Raw genomic sequence first — 16475 nt, forward strand, 5'->3', positions numbered from 1 at the left:
TTGCAAAGAATATAATATGTTTATTACACGGTTACAGTACATGCCGATTTACAGAAGCACGTTGCCCATAAACTACATGTCCCACAATGCATCTCAAATGTCAAAAGTGACAGAGTGTGACTTTTTTTCTTCAAAATATGCCTTTTTTCTCTGAATCCGACTATTTTTTCAAAATGTTTTTTTTTTTTTTAAATGTCACTTGTTTTTTTGATTTGGGCTTTTTTTCCAGAATTTGGCTTTTCTTTTTAAATCATTTTGTAACATTCTCACTGAAGAGACTTGCAATTATTGGCCCTAGACTTCTGCTTTCAGACGTAGTTAATTATGAAGTTATTATTATTATTACCAGAGGAGACTGTGAAGTCCACCGTAGATGGACCACTGTTGGACAAAATGTCCTCTCCGTTAAAGGCAGCTCTTTCTGGAATAGCCTCCCAACTGAGATACGGGATTGTCCCACTCTCAATAGTTTTAAAGGTCAACTCAAAGAATGGTTGAGAAACAACCAGTGCAATCACCGCTAAATGCACTTTAACACAGGGGCATCTCCTCTTGCACTTTATGCATCTCTTGTATATGTCGTTGCTGCTACATTGTACTGCCATGTGGTAAATACTTGTATATACTGCTCTTGCTCTTTCTGCATATCATTTATTTATTTGTTGCTATGTTTAAAAATGTCATGTTCTTATATGTTGTATGTCACGAACTACGGATGGAAATTAGCTCAAAGCTAAAATCTGGCATATTTACACTTGAAGCATTATTTATCTAAAGTGTTCATTAATGTGCATTGTCCCTATTAATATAAACGATTACATTAAATTAAATTACCCTATCGATAATCATCCAATGCAGGGGCAATAATGTAATACATTATTTTATATATATTACATATTTATATCAGGGTTTCCGCTAGGATTTTTTCTCGCCGGTCAAATGTCCGAACAGAATTTATTTTACCGGACAAATTTGAAACTTACCGGTCATGTTTCAATAATAAGAATACGAATTGTGTAGCAGAGTTTCTGTTAGCAGGTAATTACCGGACTAGGACCGGATATGCTGATGTTTAAAACTCAGTTAATGGGGCTCTTTTTTATATTGCTTCAGTTTATAATCGTAACAGATCGAAAAATTCAGATTCATTTTTCAATAAATGATTCCACAAACAACATTTTATTACATTCAAAGAAACTACTTGTAGTAGATGAAGTACATTATTCAAAAGTTTACATTAACTTTGGATAATAACACGGGAGAAACGGATCCTCTCTTTTCCTCTCCCTCTCTCTCTCTCTCCTGACAGCCCGTCAGTTTCTCATGCTGCGCGCTAAACAGTGGGCGGGGCTTCAGGTGATTATGCAGCAGCTGATCTGATCTCTCTCTCACGTCCGGTTACACTTCAGTCGCGTTTATGTCCATATCGATCAGATCCAGCTCTCCTGATCGGCCTTTATAGAGAGCACCGATCAAACTATTAAGAGACAATCGGCCGATAATGATCGGCGGGCAATCGATCGGAGCATCGGACATTTTGACCGGCAGGTTTTGAATTTACCGGTTTTTATTCAATTTTACCAGCTAAAAACCGGTAATTACCGGCTAACGGAAACCCTTATTTATATATGTATTTGTATATAGTCTTATATATAAAACTGGCCCTTTGAGTGCTACCATGATGCTAATGTGGCCCGAGATGAAATTGAGTTGACACCCTGCTGTACAGCAATGAGAAACATAAATGAATGAATTAAGTAATAAGCGCTTGAACATCTCTCTTCACCTGGAGGAAAAGTTCTTCCCGAGAGAAAAAGATATGAGCTAAGTGTTACCTTGCACTGTCAGCTGTATGATGCCTCGGTCCTCCCCGAAAGAGTTGATGGCGTGACAGGAGAAGAAACCTGAGTCCCCACGAACAGTCGGCATAATCTAAGAGGAGAAACAGAGGGGGGAAATTATGCTAAAAAAGGCTTATCTTAAAGCTCATTTCATATTCCTTGCAATTTTACAAAATTGCTTTACACATGTACTCGTTCACACGCTGCGTTTTAATAACCATTACACTGAACTGAGAGGGAGCTCTTTAATATTTTATACTCTCCTTGAATATTTTAGGATTTTTATTTTACACGTTTTCCCTTAACTTCCTCTCTCTCTGCTTTCCATCTGAATAGACAACAGACAAATGGACATGCTCCTTAAATGAGACAAAGGCTGCCCCCTTATAATAAGGAAAAAGTCCTCAGTCCTGCACCTGAAACCATTTTGTGAAGAAATACTAGGGCTGTGCAATTAATCGTATTTTTATCTCGATTTTGGCTTGCAACGATTACGAAATCAACGTAATGGAAATAAAACGATTTATTTTTATTTTAAAAAATTAAAATTATTTTTCAATAATTTTTTTTATTGGTTTTTCAGTTGAATTATACTTAAAGTTCAGGGTAATCAACTGTTAAAAACATACTGTTCACATTTTTTTTTCAATGAATGGATGTTTTCAAAGTAAATGGATCATCGTATTTAATAATCGTGATATCAATTATTGACCAAAATAATCGTGATTATGATTTTTGCCATAATCGCACAGCCCTAAGAAATACTAGTAATATTAACGACTACTCAACAAATCGCCTGAATTGACGACTTCTGGTCTACGAGGAAAGTCTCAGATGAGGTTAGCCCTGAATGAGAGGGACAAACGTAGCTCACCACCAGCGTGGAGACGACCTCGTCGGCCACCTCCTTGACGGTGACCACGTATCGGCTGGTCTCCGGGTTGATGATGCGCTCTTCTTTCTCCCAGCGCACCATGATGGGTTTCTCCCCGTGAGCGATGCAGCTCATCTTCTTCTCCTCGCCCCGCGTCGCCAGGGTGGTGTTCGGGTAGGAGGTGATCATGGCCGGGACTGAAGAGAGAGGGGAGAGAGAGAACATGTGGATGTTAGTTGAGGAACATCAAATATCACCTTTTTTAACGATACGATAAGCAGGGTTCATACACTTTTTCACCAATGATTTTCCGTGACCTTTCCCAGGTTTTTAATCACCGTAAGAACCCTGAATAATACTTTACGATCGATCAAGTCTGAAATGTTTCTGCATCACAGCAGCTTCATTTGCAACATCAACAAGGACAAATATTAAGTTAAGATAAAAGGAAACATACATTTAACAAACTATAAAAATCACTGAAGACAATATACAGTATATATTTGTTTTTGTTTTTTGTATTGAGTCAGGCACAATGAGTTACATTTTTTCTTTCCCCCTCCTCCCAGTCCTACTGTAGCTAGTAAAGTAAATAAATACATATATAGGTCAACATAAAGTAATGTAAAAGATGATTTATATATAAGGAAATAAAGAATAATAACAATAATACATGTTTCCATATACTCACCTATGTATACCTACATATACACATATATATACACATATATATGTACCTACCTACACCCGTACACTACCTACACATGTACATACACACATACACATATAAAAAACAAAAAAACATACATTCATAGTCAGTGCCGATCCTAGAGTCTGTGGGGGACCTAGGCAAACATTCACTGGGGGCCCCTCGAACCAGCTTTTCATCACCAGGCACAGCCGACAGCCCCCTGGAGCGGAGCAAGGCTCGCTATGCATGGGGCCGCCTTGAGGGGGTTTCCCGACATGTCGTTGCAGTAAATTAGAGGGTGTTTCATGTTGTCGTTGCTGTGGACCTTCTTAATCTACCTTTTTTGGGGGCCCCCTTCTGGTCCGGGACCCCAAGCAGTTGCCTGCCTTGCCTGTTCGCAAGCGGCGGCCCTGTTCATAGTCCCCCCTTTCTTCCTAACTTAGTGTCTTTAGTTCAGCTACATGTACGTAGGCTATCACAGAGCCCCAGACAGATTCAAACATTTCTGAAGAGCCCCTCAGGTTATATTTAATCTTCTCCAAGTTCAGGTATAACATTAGATCTTTAAGCCATAGAGATGCTTTAGGTGCTATTATCTTTAACACATGGGATTAAACTCTGCAATTCATTTTAGAATGCACAAAACAGTATATGTTTTCCTTTTGGAGATAATTGCTTCTCACGTGCCCACAAGTGAATCCTTTTATTCCAAAACATGTAACATGAAAGACACATATTCATCCATCCTGTCTTCTCCTGAGGAAACTCCTTTACTCTTTTTTATCTGACAATTATGACGAGCATTGAAACACTCCAGGGATCATCGTGAACTCGTGTTTGAGTCTACCTGTCTCCCACAATCCAGGAACGCAGCGCTTCCGGCGAGAGCCTGCGCCTGCTTTGATAACGACAGCCAAACGGTAACGTGCTGCTTTGGAAGAAGAAAGGGGTGACTCCTCGCTGAACTCGTAACGGTCTGAGCCCGTCTGGCTCTAACCGCACACCACGCTCATTAGCAGTGTGTGTGTGTGTGTGTGTGTGTGTGTGTGTGTGTGTGTGTGTGTGTGTGTGTGTGTGTGTGTGTGTGTGTGTGTGTGTGTGTGTGTGTGTGTGTGTGTGTGTGTGTGTGTGTGTGTGTGTGTGTGTGTGTGTGTGTGTGTGTGTGTGTGCGTGTGTGTGTGTGAATGTCTCTCACCCAGACTACTCACACTCACTATTCTCGTACTCACACTTTGGTTTCATTCTGTCTTTTCTCTCTCCTGGCACGAGGCGTTCAGGTGCGATTCACAGTCAAATGTCTGAAGTATGAAACCTTCATATTAACTTCTGCGGTTTGAAGTCGTCTTTATGAATATTATTTCATATGGAAATATAACACGAAATGGAAGAGCTGTAATTTCCACTGGTCAGAAAAGGTCTGCATCATACTGTATATGTAATGTTCAAAAGAGAAACTCCCTCTTTATACTCCCTGGCATTATAGCCTTTGCAGACCATTGACATGCACACAAACACACTACAGGAAATGGAAAACCCCAAATAGAATAATAGGGCTCTTCAGCATGACACATTATTATACTAAATATCTTGGTTTCGTCGTAAATGTACATAGTTCTCCTGTCCTACATAAGTATTGATGTTGAGAGTTATCAGGTTACTCTAATACAGTATATGAACTGGTATTAGGTTACTGATTACAAAATGTTTCCACATAACTAGTCATTGTAATGGAATACATGTTTAAAGTAGCCTTCCCAACCCTTATTTACATCAGAAAGGCTAATGTGTATGTGAAGGTCACCGGCGTATGTAAATATGTGCTGCACCGTGTCATTGAGAGAGGACAGCTCCATGTGCAGCAGAGGTCGGAGAACCCTCTCCTCCAGGAAAGAGATGTGTGCGTTTGAGTCAGTGTGTGCATGTCTGTACACTCCTGAATAATGTGCCTGTGTGTATGAGTGCTAGTGCACATGTATGAGTGTGTGTGTGCATGTGTCTGGGGGAGCTAAGTGGGCGAGCACAGAGAGCAGAAAGACTTGTGCTCATGACACATCTCAGCCGCGCTACACGACGGCGGAGAGAGGGAGAGCATGTTCCCCTGCAGCGCTAACTATGATCCCTCTGCCTCACCCCCCCCCCTCCATCTCCTCCTCAGGCTCCCACCAGGACAGCGATGATTTAATGATGAGAGAGACCACTTTGATTATTCATACGCAGCAGACAAGTCCGCTGGCCGTGCTGTTGTCTCCCGCAGACACACACGCATTGGAAACATGTATAACCATGCACGAATAACCACAGATACACACGCAGAAATACACACAGGCCTTGCTTACTCAGTACGGTGTAGAAACCAAAACATACGAAAGAAATGGCACATACAAACAACTCAAAACACTATTTAAAAAATACACACATGCCTCCTCAAACACACACAGTATCCCTGCGGGTCAAAACTGTTTTGTGTGTAACTTTGTAATCGTTTGTCTTTGTTCGTGCCAGGAGAGCCAGGAAGGTTAGACAATCGCAAGTCAATTAAAGCACTTGAATTTATAATGAATCATTTATTACTCCGTACTTGTGTGAGTGGCAAATTACCCCGATGTGTTTAAACCTCGACCATTCGGCAGGCAGAGAAGTGATTCTGCGATGTCTTTATTATTTCAGTTATACATTTGTATATAGAGCCAGAGTTTTTAAAGAGGTCCTATTTTGCTTTTTGTGGTTTTCCCTTCCCTGTAGTGCAGGCATGGGCGACTTGGATGGTGGTGGGGGCCACATCATGTATGTACTGGCCACCAGGGGGCCGCAGATTCACTTGGAACACACACACACATATTCCATGTATTGTATAATTATAAACAAATATAGTCTGACATCTTCATTGACATGTTACAATCTTTCAGGGAACATCCTCACTAAACAAGCTCACTAAACAAATATCAGTTCACAGAAATGTTATTTAATTAAAGTGGCATGTTTGTATTGAACAGGTTATTAAACAGAGGAATACAACTATTTTAAACTATTGGAAAGCACGGGAAATGTGTGTGCATCAAGATGAACCATTAAGATGACATGAACATGAAGTCATGAACACTACCTAGACATTAGTTGTCTAACTTGAACCTAAGGCACCTGTCAGCCCGCACTCTGCTGTTCCTCAGCGCCGCTCCCCCTCCCTCCGCTGAAATGATGAATGAAAAGCGTAGTAATCATAGATAACACGGCAGGGTCCGTTTGTTTTCATCTGATTTCAAATAAACATAGTTTTGGTTTTTAGAATATTAAACTTGTTTCGCCAAATCCAGATGATAAAAACAACTTGAAGCTTGTGACGGCATCATTACGAGCGGCAACTTAACGTCACAGCAGGCCTAACAACAGCCGGTGTTTCTTGTGAGGGTTTCCCCGGGACACAAACACAATACACACATTATTTTTGCGGTATTTGGCTGCCGAACAAAATCATGTACGCAGCTCGCGACGTAACTAGGAGTCTAGTGGGCGGTATCAGGCCGCCATTTACCCATCCCTGCTGCAGTGAGTTACACAGGTTTCGGTGCATGTGAATGGTCTGCGAGTGCTCAAATCCCTGTGTTCCCTCCACACACTCCCAACGAATATGAACCTGAGAATGAGCATGTCTGTCCTCTTTTAAGCTCTGCAGTGCACGTCAATAACATCCACCATCGCATACTAATGTCGCCTTGTGTAAGTGATTCTCTTAGCGCCAGTTGTCTTTTGCTATTAAGTCTCCTTCACACCTTCCTTGACCTTGTTCAGTTTTCCATCAAGGTCAAGTCAAAGTAGTTAGGGAAGATATCCTTCAGACCGCAGCATCGAGTCTTAAGCTACTCGTGTTCTGGGGAACAGAGGTGCTTTGGGCTAGCACGCTCACAATTACAATGCTAACATGATTCCTGTCTCTGGAATGAGTCGACCGTCCAGTACATCCGTGTTATCTAAAGATAACACCAGCCATGTAACTGTCGGTCTGTCATTTATATCCGAGGAGGCTACTGTACATTGATATCAAGTTTAAGAGTGCTTGCACAGACACAAATCCCACACAAACAAGTAAACACACAGGAGCAGACTTCTTCAACATGTTTCCGACTTTTTCTTCTCCCAGAACATTTCCTTCTTTGACGAAGCCAACACAAATCTAAAAGGGGTGCTACGTGTGTGTGTCTGTGTGTTCGTGCACCCTCAACCCCCGCCCACCCCCGAGACATGATCAAATGTGTCAGGCCTGGGACTGCCAACGTTTAAACCTCATCTCTTATTCACTCGCAGCCCCTCCCTCTCCCTCGCTCCCCGCACCATCATCCCCTTTCCCACTGCCCCCGCGCAGGAAATCGCTGATTTATTTTGCATAGCAACTATGAATTTTAAGTGATTGCTATTAAAAGAGTCTTCTCAGCCCCTTCTCTAAATGTTATTGCTCATTATCTGGGGCTATTTTCTCCGACTAAATCTGCGGCCTTGGCAGAGGAAGTTAACATCGACCGAGCTCGTGTCTGCTAAGAACACAATGACAGCAAGCAACGTGCGTTCATGTGTGTATACAATCATATGGGCATTACAATATGTTCTGCTTTTGTTCATATGTATGAGCACAGTCATGGATGGATATGCATATCTGAATTCATCTGAGATGTTTCGTGACCTTGTATGTTGATCTGTGAGACGTGTGTGAATGAAACTAAGTGTTTGTGTATTCAAGACCTGCACCATGTGATGTAGACGGCAGTATCTAAAATGTTCTACAATCTTCCCAGATCTCGGTCGTGCTCCAGTGGCCCGAGCCGCCGTGAGGCTACTCGCTCGCTCCCTCCTAATCTCATCTCCATGCAGCTACCGTGCAGCAGTCGCAGGGCCCGGGGCTAAACCTATTCTTTTTGATGGCCCATAATTGCTCGGTTGATGTATATTTTTTAATATCCAGCGATATTACAGGGGCCTGGTAATAAAACGGGTAGAGGAGAAAGTGTGAGTGGGTAGAGGGGAGACAAGGGAAAGAGAGAAAGCTGTGAGGTGAGAGAGGGAGGGAGAGGTGAGGGGAACAAAGGCAGAAAGGTGCAGACAGGAAGTGAGCATGTGTGGAGGATGCTTCAATCTTACAAAAATGGGTTTTCAGAGCCGTGCATTATGGGTGATTTTGTGTCTGAAATTGAGCCGTTGGTGGCTTCAAAAACATCTTTTATATGCAAACTGGTACTTTTCAAAGCCACGTTACCTAATGATCTTAGTTGTGAACTGTCTGCACGGCAGCTAAAATAATAAGACGATTAAAGAGGGAGGCAGAATTAATTTGAAACAATTTGACTCTCAATTAATCGTTACAGTCATTTTTCAGCCCATAACAGCGGTAAACAAAAGCAGCTACTCATTTGTAGAAGCCTATGGTTGCAACATATTTTTGTTATTTGTATTGTTTATGGCGCTTGGAGGCAGTTGGAGGGCACACACAGCTGCAGGCAAACGAACAAGACTAGAAAATGAAACAGATAATGTGTAATCTTTTTAATCTTCCTCACATTGCTGGAAACAAAGCCAGAGAGCAAATAAAGCAGAGAAACACGCCGACTGCTCTTCCCTTGAGCCTTTTTCGCCGGCTTCTAATTGAAGTATTGACGGATTTAAATGAGGCTGAAATGCACTGAAGAGTTCCAGCGTCTCCTAACATGCACATACACACACACACACACACACACACACACACACACACACACACACACACACACACACACACACACACAGAAAGAGAAATGGACATGATGGTGTGCACAGTAATGGTCTCTCCTTTTCAAACCAGTCATGCGAGTAAGTACACTTTTACAGAAAGCGTCTTGAGTGTACGAGTACAGTTTGGGGTTTAAAGGGCATGAAATGTGATCTGTTGATGAGTGACAAGCGTGTGGCTGAGCCAGCATGTGCGGGTAGCCAATGGCAGCACACAGGTTTATCATAGGCCCAAATAACTCGCCGCAGTTTCCTGTAATGCGAGTGATTCCAGCTGTGAAGATGACACGTCAATGTTATAAGTGACTGAGAGGTTTGAAATGACACTGCAAGAGACACTTAATTCAGGAGGAAATGGGCAGAGTGTCGAAAGAGACTCCACAGTGAAACCAGTCTTAGCTTCAGTATCTGTTCGGGTTGCACCATTTGGAAAAGATACGATACAGGAGAGTTGATCACTTTCATTTGTTTTCTTATTATCGTTGAAAAATATATTAAATTATTACGGTTTGATTTTTTCAAGAGTTTCTGCACCAAACCAGTTTTGGTGAGTCTGAAGTATTAGTTTTTTCAGACAGAGGGTGAAAACAGGTGCTGCAGCAAAGGCAGTGTGAGACACATACATGTGTCCATGCTACATCACATGTTACAGTTGAGGCACAACATACTAATATGAACCTGAGCATGAGCATGAAAGGTCCTCTTTAACAGCCCAGATATATAAGCTAAAACACACTGTATTACACAAGACTTTGCATGTTTGTACTTTTCTTTAGTTGGAATGATAAATTATTTAAAATATAAATTATTATATTATAAAAGACCCCCAACACCCCCAGCCACAAACTGTTCTGTCTGCTGACATCTGGAAGGCGGTACCGCAGCATCCGGACTAAAACCACCAGACTCAGAGACAATTTCATCCCACAGGCAATAAGACTGCTAAACACCTGGAGTGGAGTGCACCAGATGGGCGTAAAAAAGTAGGGCTTAACTCTAACGTCGGGCTTAGCTACGTCCGACGTAGTGATTCGAATTTACACCGAGTGCACCAAGCCTGACTAGTCTCGGGCGTAGCTGCGCTCGATCTGATCCGTGCTGGAGTTGAGGGGAGATCTCCTCGATTAAATCAAAAAGGGCTTGTCTGCCGAAACCTCTCTATCAGTTCAATGTCTGAATAGATGTCCAGTGGGTTTGTTCGATCACGGACAACTCTTTCTCTTCTTAATGCCCTTTCATTGTTAAACATGTAAACAAGACGCCCTGCCATCGTTAATATCCTTCTTGCCTGTTTTACGTTACTATGGATACTAGTCTGTCTTTCGGACTGCTCCATACTAGGCGTACAAGTTACACCCGGGCGCAACGCATACAGGGCTTAAGTCTAAGTGGTGCACTAGTCATAACTTTAGTTTGGTCTTAACCTTCGGTTCTACGTCGGACGTAGAGTTACGCCCAGCTTACGCCCAGCTGGTGCACTCCACTCCTGAACTGCTGAAACAACATCCATAACATCCATCTGCTACTTAGTAGTTATTTGTCTATTTCTCTAATATATCATATTCCAATAACTTGCATATAGACTCTTATTGCACTATTTCACTTTTTTAAACATTACATGACATGTCACTTGTTAGACGCTTTTATCCAAAGCGACTTACATACTCAATACTGTGGGCAGTCCCCACAGGAGCAACTTGGGGTGAAGTGTCTCAGGGACACAACGACATGCTGACTGCAGTGGGGTTTGAACCTGTGACCCCCTGATCCCAACACGAACGCACTATTCCACTGCGCCACACGCCTCCGCCTAAACTATTTTTCTTTTTGTATTTACTATTTACTTGCACTATATGTTTCTGTTTATCTGTGTTATTGTGTTGCACTGTTGGGCCTGTGACCTAAGATGTTCATCGGCATAACTCCACGGTAGCGATGTTCGTATGACAAAATAAAGAATAAAGATAAAGAAAATAAAGAATGAATAAAACATGTCTTCAAAATCAATGTTGGAGTTGGATATGCTGCTGAGAGTGGAGTGTTGTGAAGCTGCAGCCTCAGTGTTTGCTCTCGCTTGGTGGAAAATGGAAGAAAAAAAGGTTAGCACAGCCATAGGTCAACTCGCTGCATAGCAACTGGGAGCCACAGTCAGCAGACTGACCTATGAAAACACAGCGAGTGTGTTTTCTCTGGAGCTGCAGCACTGACGGCTTCACACAGCTCCCTTCCTCGTACACTGCGAGGCTTAATTACAGTGACACATGGATATCCACGGCATGCCAGCTGATATTAATGATAACAAGTGCACATTTCTCTAGAAGGAAGTTATTTTTTGTTGGATTCCTTTTTTTTACAGAAAGGTCAGAAGTCAGGGACAGTTAGCTACTTTCCACCCCATCACTTTGAAGTGTGTGTCCCTTGTAAATGTCAGGCTCTGTGCATGTTTAACACAGTTGTGTTCTACATGAGCCTGTAGGCTGGTAAAGAGAGACAGAAGAAGGAGAAGGAGGGATAGAGAGAGGTGTGCCTGTCAGCGGGGCTCCTCGTGCTCCAGTTTGAAAACAGTAGCTCAGGGAGAATAAGCCCCTCTCGCATTTAAGAGCCATGAACATAGGGAGACACTCGTAGCGCTATAGGGGAGCTACATGCTAATGCTCACTAGAGGCAGGAGACCTTCAGTCAGGGACAATTACATGCCTACAACTGACACAAAAACACACTGAGTAACGGGACAATAAGCAGTCTGAATAGGGATGCGTTTCCACTTCTCTGTCCTACACGGTTTGTTTATTTGTTGTCATCTCACTCATGAATAAGTCAGTTTCATAAACCCTTTAATACTTTCCTTTAAGGGGACATTATGAATACATATGTTAAAGCTTGTGCACATACATATGGCTATCTGGTGTTCCTACAAACAAACGAGGTATGAAATAAGACAACCGAGTCATTAATTGTAGTTATATGTCGGCTGCCTACTGTAGGAAAAAAAAAACATGGCATATTAGTATTTTGTGTCTCTACATGTTTCCATGTTCAAAAAGCTCTTTACTTTTCTCATACTGCCTGTGCTGCAACACCTCTTTTTACCCTCTGTCTGAAACCAGAGCCCAGTCTGCTCTGATTGGTTATCTGGCTGGCTCTGTTGTGATTGGTCAACCACTTAGAGATGTCCAGCCTATCATGTACAATGTGTTGGAGCGCTATCAATAGACGGAGTTGGAGTGTTACAAAGTGATGTAACCATGTTCCGTAAGTAAACAAAGGAGTCCAATGGAGGTGTTTCAGGCGGGGGGGGGGGGGGGGGGGGTGTTTTTAAGAGGGGGTATTAAAGATCCAGGAGCTTAAAAGCAGAGAACATTTCACCAACTAAATGGTTCATCACAATATATTTAGGTCAGTGGAAGTAAGACAGACTGTGCCAGAATCTGTTCCACATGTGCACAGCTTGTGTGTTGAATATGCTGATGTGCATCTCGCTTCCTTCTCGACTTTAACAAGTTCAGTCTCGGGCCGATCAACTTTACGAGGAGTACAGATATCTGTAAACTACTCGCGCGCCGCACCAACCCCCAGACATTAAAATACACAATGATTACTTCCCATCAGCTGTTATTGATCGTGCATCAGACGCAGGCTCTTACTTTTGACGGTGAGGTACATGGACTTGCTGACATCAGCTCCCACGTCGTTGCTGACCTTACACAGGTAGAAGCCGCTGTCGTCCTCCAGCACGTGTTTGATCAGCAGAGAGCCGTTGCTCAGCAGCGTCACTCGAGAGCCGCTGTTCAGAGGGATGGGCTGGAACTGAGGGACACCCGCACCTGGGACAGAGGCAAGAAACAAAGCATTTTTAACATAAATAATGACAGAATAAGCATTTAAACGGAGTATACTATCGAAGTCTTGATAGAGTCCTTGCAGCCTATGTTGAGTGGTGCAGTGATGACATACTTTGGCAAGCAATGGGATTTTGTAATACTGCAAGAAATGAGATCTGTGGCAAACACCTTTATGATGCCGACACATTTCGTTCAGCAGGAAATTCAGCATATCAATCTCTTCGGCTTGTGTTAATCAAAGACATAAAAGAAGCCATAGAGAACATGGAACAGGAAGTGGTCAAATGCTAACAGATTTTCAGATTTCTAAGACTCGTTCTTATACCAGTCTATATAAATCCGTAATTTTCAGTAGATAAAAACGATGTATAACACTAACACGGTATACAGCGCTTGCGGGTAAGCAGTGTGTGTTTGTGTGTACATTCATTTGACCATGCGTCTGTGTTTACAGATTTTATGACAAAGCCCGTCAGATTAAGCGAGGATTGTAAACAAGTTTCTTAACACCAGGCCTAAATCCTTAAACCGCCAAGCAGCTGCTGAGCACAGGGAAACAGGCCGAGCTGCTGCTGTGATGCAATCACTACAGACATAATGCTCATGTTCAACAAGACAGCAGATTGGTGCAGAGGAACACCAGGCAGAGAGCACAGAGGCCTCTCCTTGCTGCTGGCCTTCAGCACTGAGAGCCTCAGAGATGTGGCGAGTCGGTATTTATTTTGACCATTTATCCCCGTGTGTCCGGGTTTATTCTTCTTATTTGTGTTATAACGACTGCCTATACTGTATGGCCTTGGACGAGGACTAATCTCCTTAAGGCCTGGATATAATGATGATAATACTTCATTGTCAGATCAAGTAGCTTGCATCACAGCAGCTCCATTTGCAACAGCAACAAGGACAAATATGAAGACAAGATACAAGGAAACAGACATTCAACAATCTATTACCATCACTGAAGACAGTGTGTTGAAGATTAAGGCAAAGTGGGAAAAGTATTTGTGATTTGACCACTGACTTTAATCTCAGAATTTAGATTTGTCCTCAGAATTCAGACATAAACATCACTTTTGGTCAGATCCAACACTCTAACACACTCATGACCTGGTATTTAGCTCAAATTGTCTTTAAGCGTGGGACCCGGTATCTCCTATTTTTCTGGTTTGAGTTACTCTGCAGATACCAGCGGCCGAGATGGGTTTTCTCCGCAGGGTGGCTGGCGTCTCCCTTAGGGATAAGGTGAGAAGTTCAGTCATCCGGGAGGGACTCGGAGTTGAGCCGCTCCTCCTTCGCGTCGAAAGGAGCCAGTTGAGGTGGTTCGGGCACCTAGTTAGGATGCCACCTGGGCGCCTCCCTAGGGAGGTGTTCCAGGCACGTCCAGCTGGGAAGAGACCAAGGGGTAGACCTAGGACCAGGTGGAGGGATTATATCTCTTCGCTGGCCTGGGAGCGCCTTGGGATCCCCCAGTCAGAGCTGGTTGATGTCGCCAGGGAAAAGAAAGTTCCGGGCTCTCTGCTGGAACTGCTACCCCCGCGACCCGACCACGGATAAGCGGGAGAAGATGGATGGATGGATGGAGTTACTCTGCACATATATTTTCCCAATTCTCCATAGCCCAATAGGACTGACACTTCTGTGAAAGAATTGACTGGACATCTCTGACATATTCTGGCCTTCTGCCTGCGTGTAATTAATACCTATCTTTTTAATAGAGAATGATATCATCACTCTTGTTCTATTGTCAAACAATACAGTGTCTCATTCTGCAATGGTGGCATTTAAATCTATAGGAAATGTCAGTGACAATGAGAGCAAATGTCTGCTCCTATAGAGATAAAGCACTGTACTGCACCTCGCTCATGTAGTATTAAACACATGTGTGAACTGAGCCAGACGCTGCATTAGCTTGTGTTAAAGTTAGCGTGTAGAGATTAGGCTATTTAGTGCGCTGTGGGTTTTTGCTTTTTAATTAAAATGCAGTCAAGTGGCCGTGGCAAGCAAAGGGTCAAGTGGTGACTTTGTTCCTGCTCCCCTGGAGAGAAACAGAGCGAGAGAGAGATGTGTGTGTTCTTCCTTGAATTATGGATTTTGCATATCCAAATGGTGCTAGTCGTTATGCTAATAGCGATTGACCTTTACTTACTGCTCCATATCTCCCAGAGACACTCATCTGGCGCTTCGCTAGTGAAATCATGCCAGACAGCCATTCTCTGGACAAACTGCACACAAACTACACGATAGCTTCCCAAGCCACCTTGCCTGGATAGGATTTCTGTTGGAGGGGATGTTCATTGCCTCTGTGCTCTGACTGATTTCCTGCACGACATGTTACAAGTCACCAGGAGAGATGTGAATACAATGTGGTAAGAATATGTGCCTGCTGCAGCATGCGCCAACTGTGCGCGCTGCAGTTGCTCCAGCTAGATTTTCAATATTTTCACAATAGCTTTCTGTTTTGATCTTCCTTGTTATTTTTCTGTTAGTCATTTCTATTAACAACTAATCAAGCTGTGCCCTCTCTAAACTTTCTTCTACAGATATTTAGTTTGTTGTTTTTTAGTTGCTAGTGTTGTGCATCTACGCCACTAAAACGGCATGTCTGCGTTGTTTACAGCAGGGACAGCTGATCACACTAAAGCCAGCTAGCATGGTGCTCAGCATAACGACTAACCCCACTGAAATCTGGAGAAGGACACAGAGGATGTTGGATAAGTGGAGAAGGAGATACAAGCCGTGTCTCCCCCCCCCCTCCTCTCGACATAGGCGTTAGCTAAGAGTCAGATGGAATATATCGAGTGTAGTTTAATGAGCTTTAGGAAAAAAGCTGCACCAGGATATATGAGTATTCCTCATGTCTTCATCATGAGCCTGAGTCTTCATCATGTCTTCATCATGAGCCTGGGTCTTCATCATGTCTTCATCATGAGCCTGAGTCTTCATCATGTCTTCATCATGAGCCTGAGTCTTCATCATGTCTTCATCATGAGCCTGAGTCTGCATCATGTCTTCATCATGAGCCTGAGTCTTCATCATGTCTTCATCATGAGCCTGAGTCTTCATCATGTCTTCATCATGAGCCTGAGTCTTCATCATGTCTTCATCATGAGCCTGAGTCTTCATCATGTCTTCATCATGAGCCTGAGTCTTCATCATGTCTTCATCATGAGCCTGAGTCTTCATCGTGTCTTCATCATGAGCCTGAGTCTTCATCGTTTGGGATTCAAAAAGTATTTTTGATGGATTTATTGATGAAGGCCAAATGAAACTGAGCCAAAAACGAACCTTCAGCCTGGCCAACTGAACCACTTCCTGCTGGATAGCTAAAGCTTGTTTTTAACGCTAGGATTGAGTACACACACACACACACACACACACACACACACACACACACACACACACACACACACACACACACACACACACACACACACACACACACACACACACACACACACACACACACACACACACACACA

The 16475-nt window shown here is 43.0% G+C and overlaps 1 protein-coding gene across 1 annotated transcript in view; it reads right to left on the minus strand.

The window, feature by feature from the left end:
• LOC117457717 (cell adhesion molecule DSCAM-like) overlaps positions 1-16475 on the minus strand; it is a 152977-nt gene that overhangs the window by 37233 nt on the left and 99269 nt on the right. Inside the window, 3 exon segments of the mRNA XM_034097933.2 lie at positions 1836-1932; positions 2716-2912; positions 12799-12978. Coding sequence (XP_033953824.1) covers positions 1836-1932; positions 2716-2912; positions 12799-12978 — 474 coding nt within the window.

The sequence above is a fragment of the Pseudochaenichthys georgianus genome, chromosome 13, assembly GCF_902827115.2.
Source record: "Pseudochaenichthys georgianus chromosome 13, fPseGeo1.2, whole genome shotgun sequence".
In the NCBI taxonomy this organism is placed as follows: Eukaryota; Metazoa; Chordata; class Actinopteri; order Perciformes; family Channichthyidae; genus Pseudochaenichthys; species Pseudochaenichthys georgianus.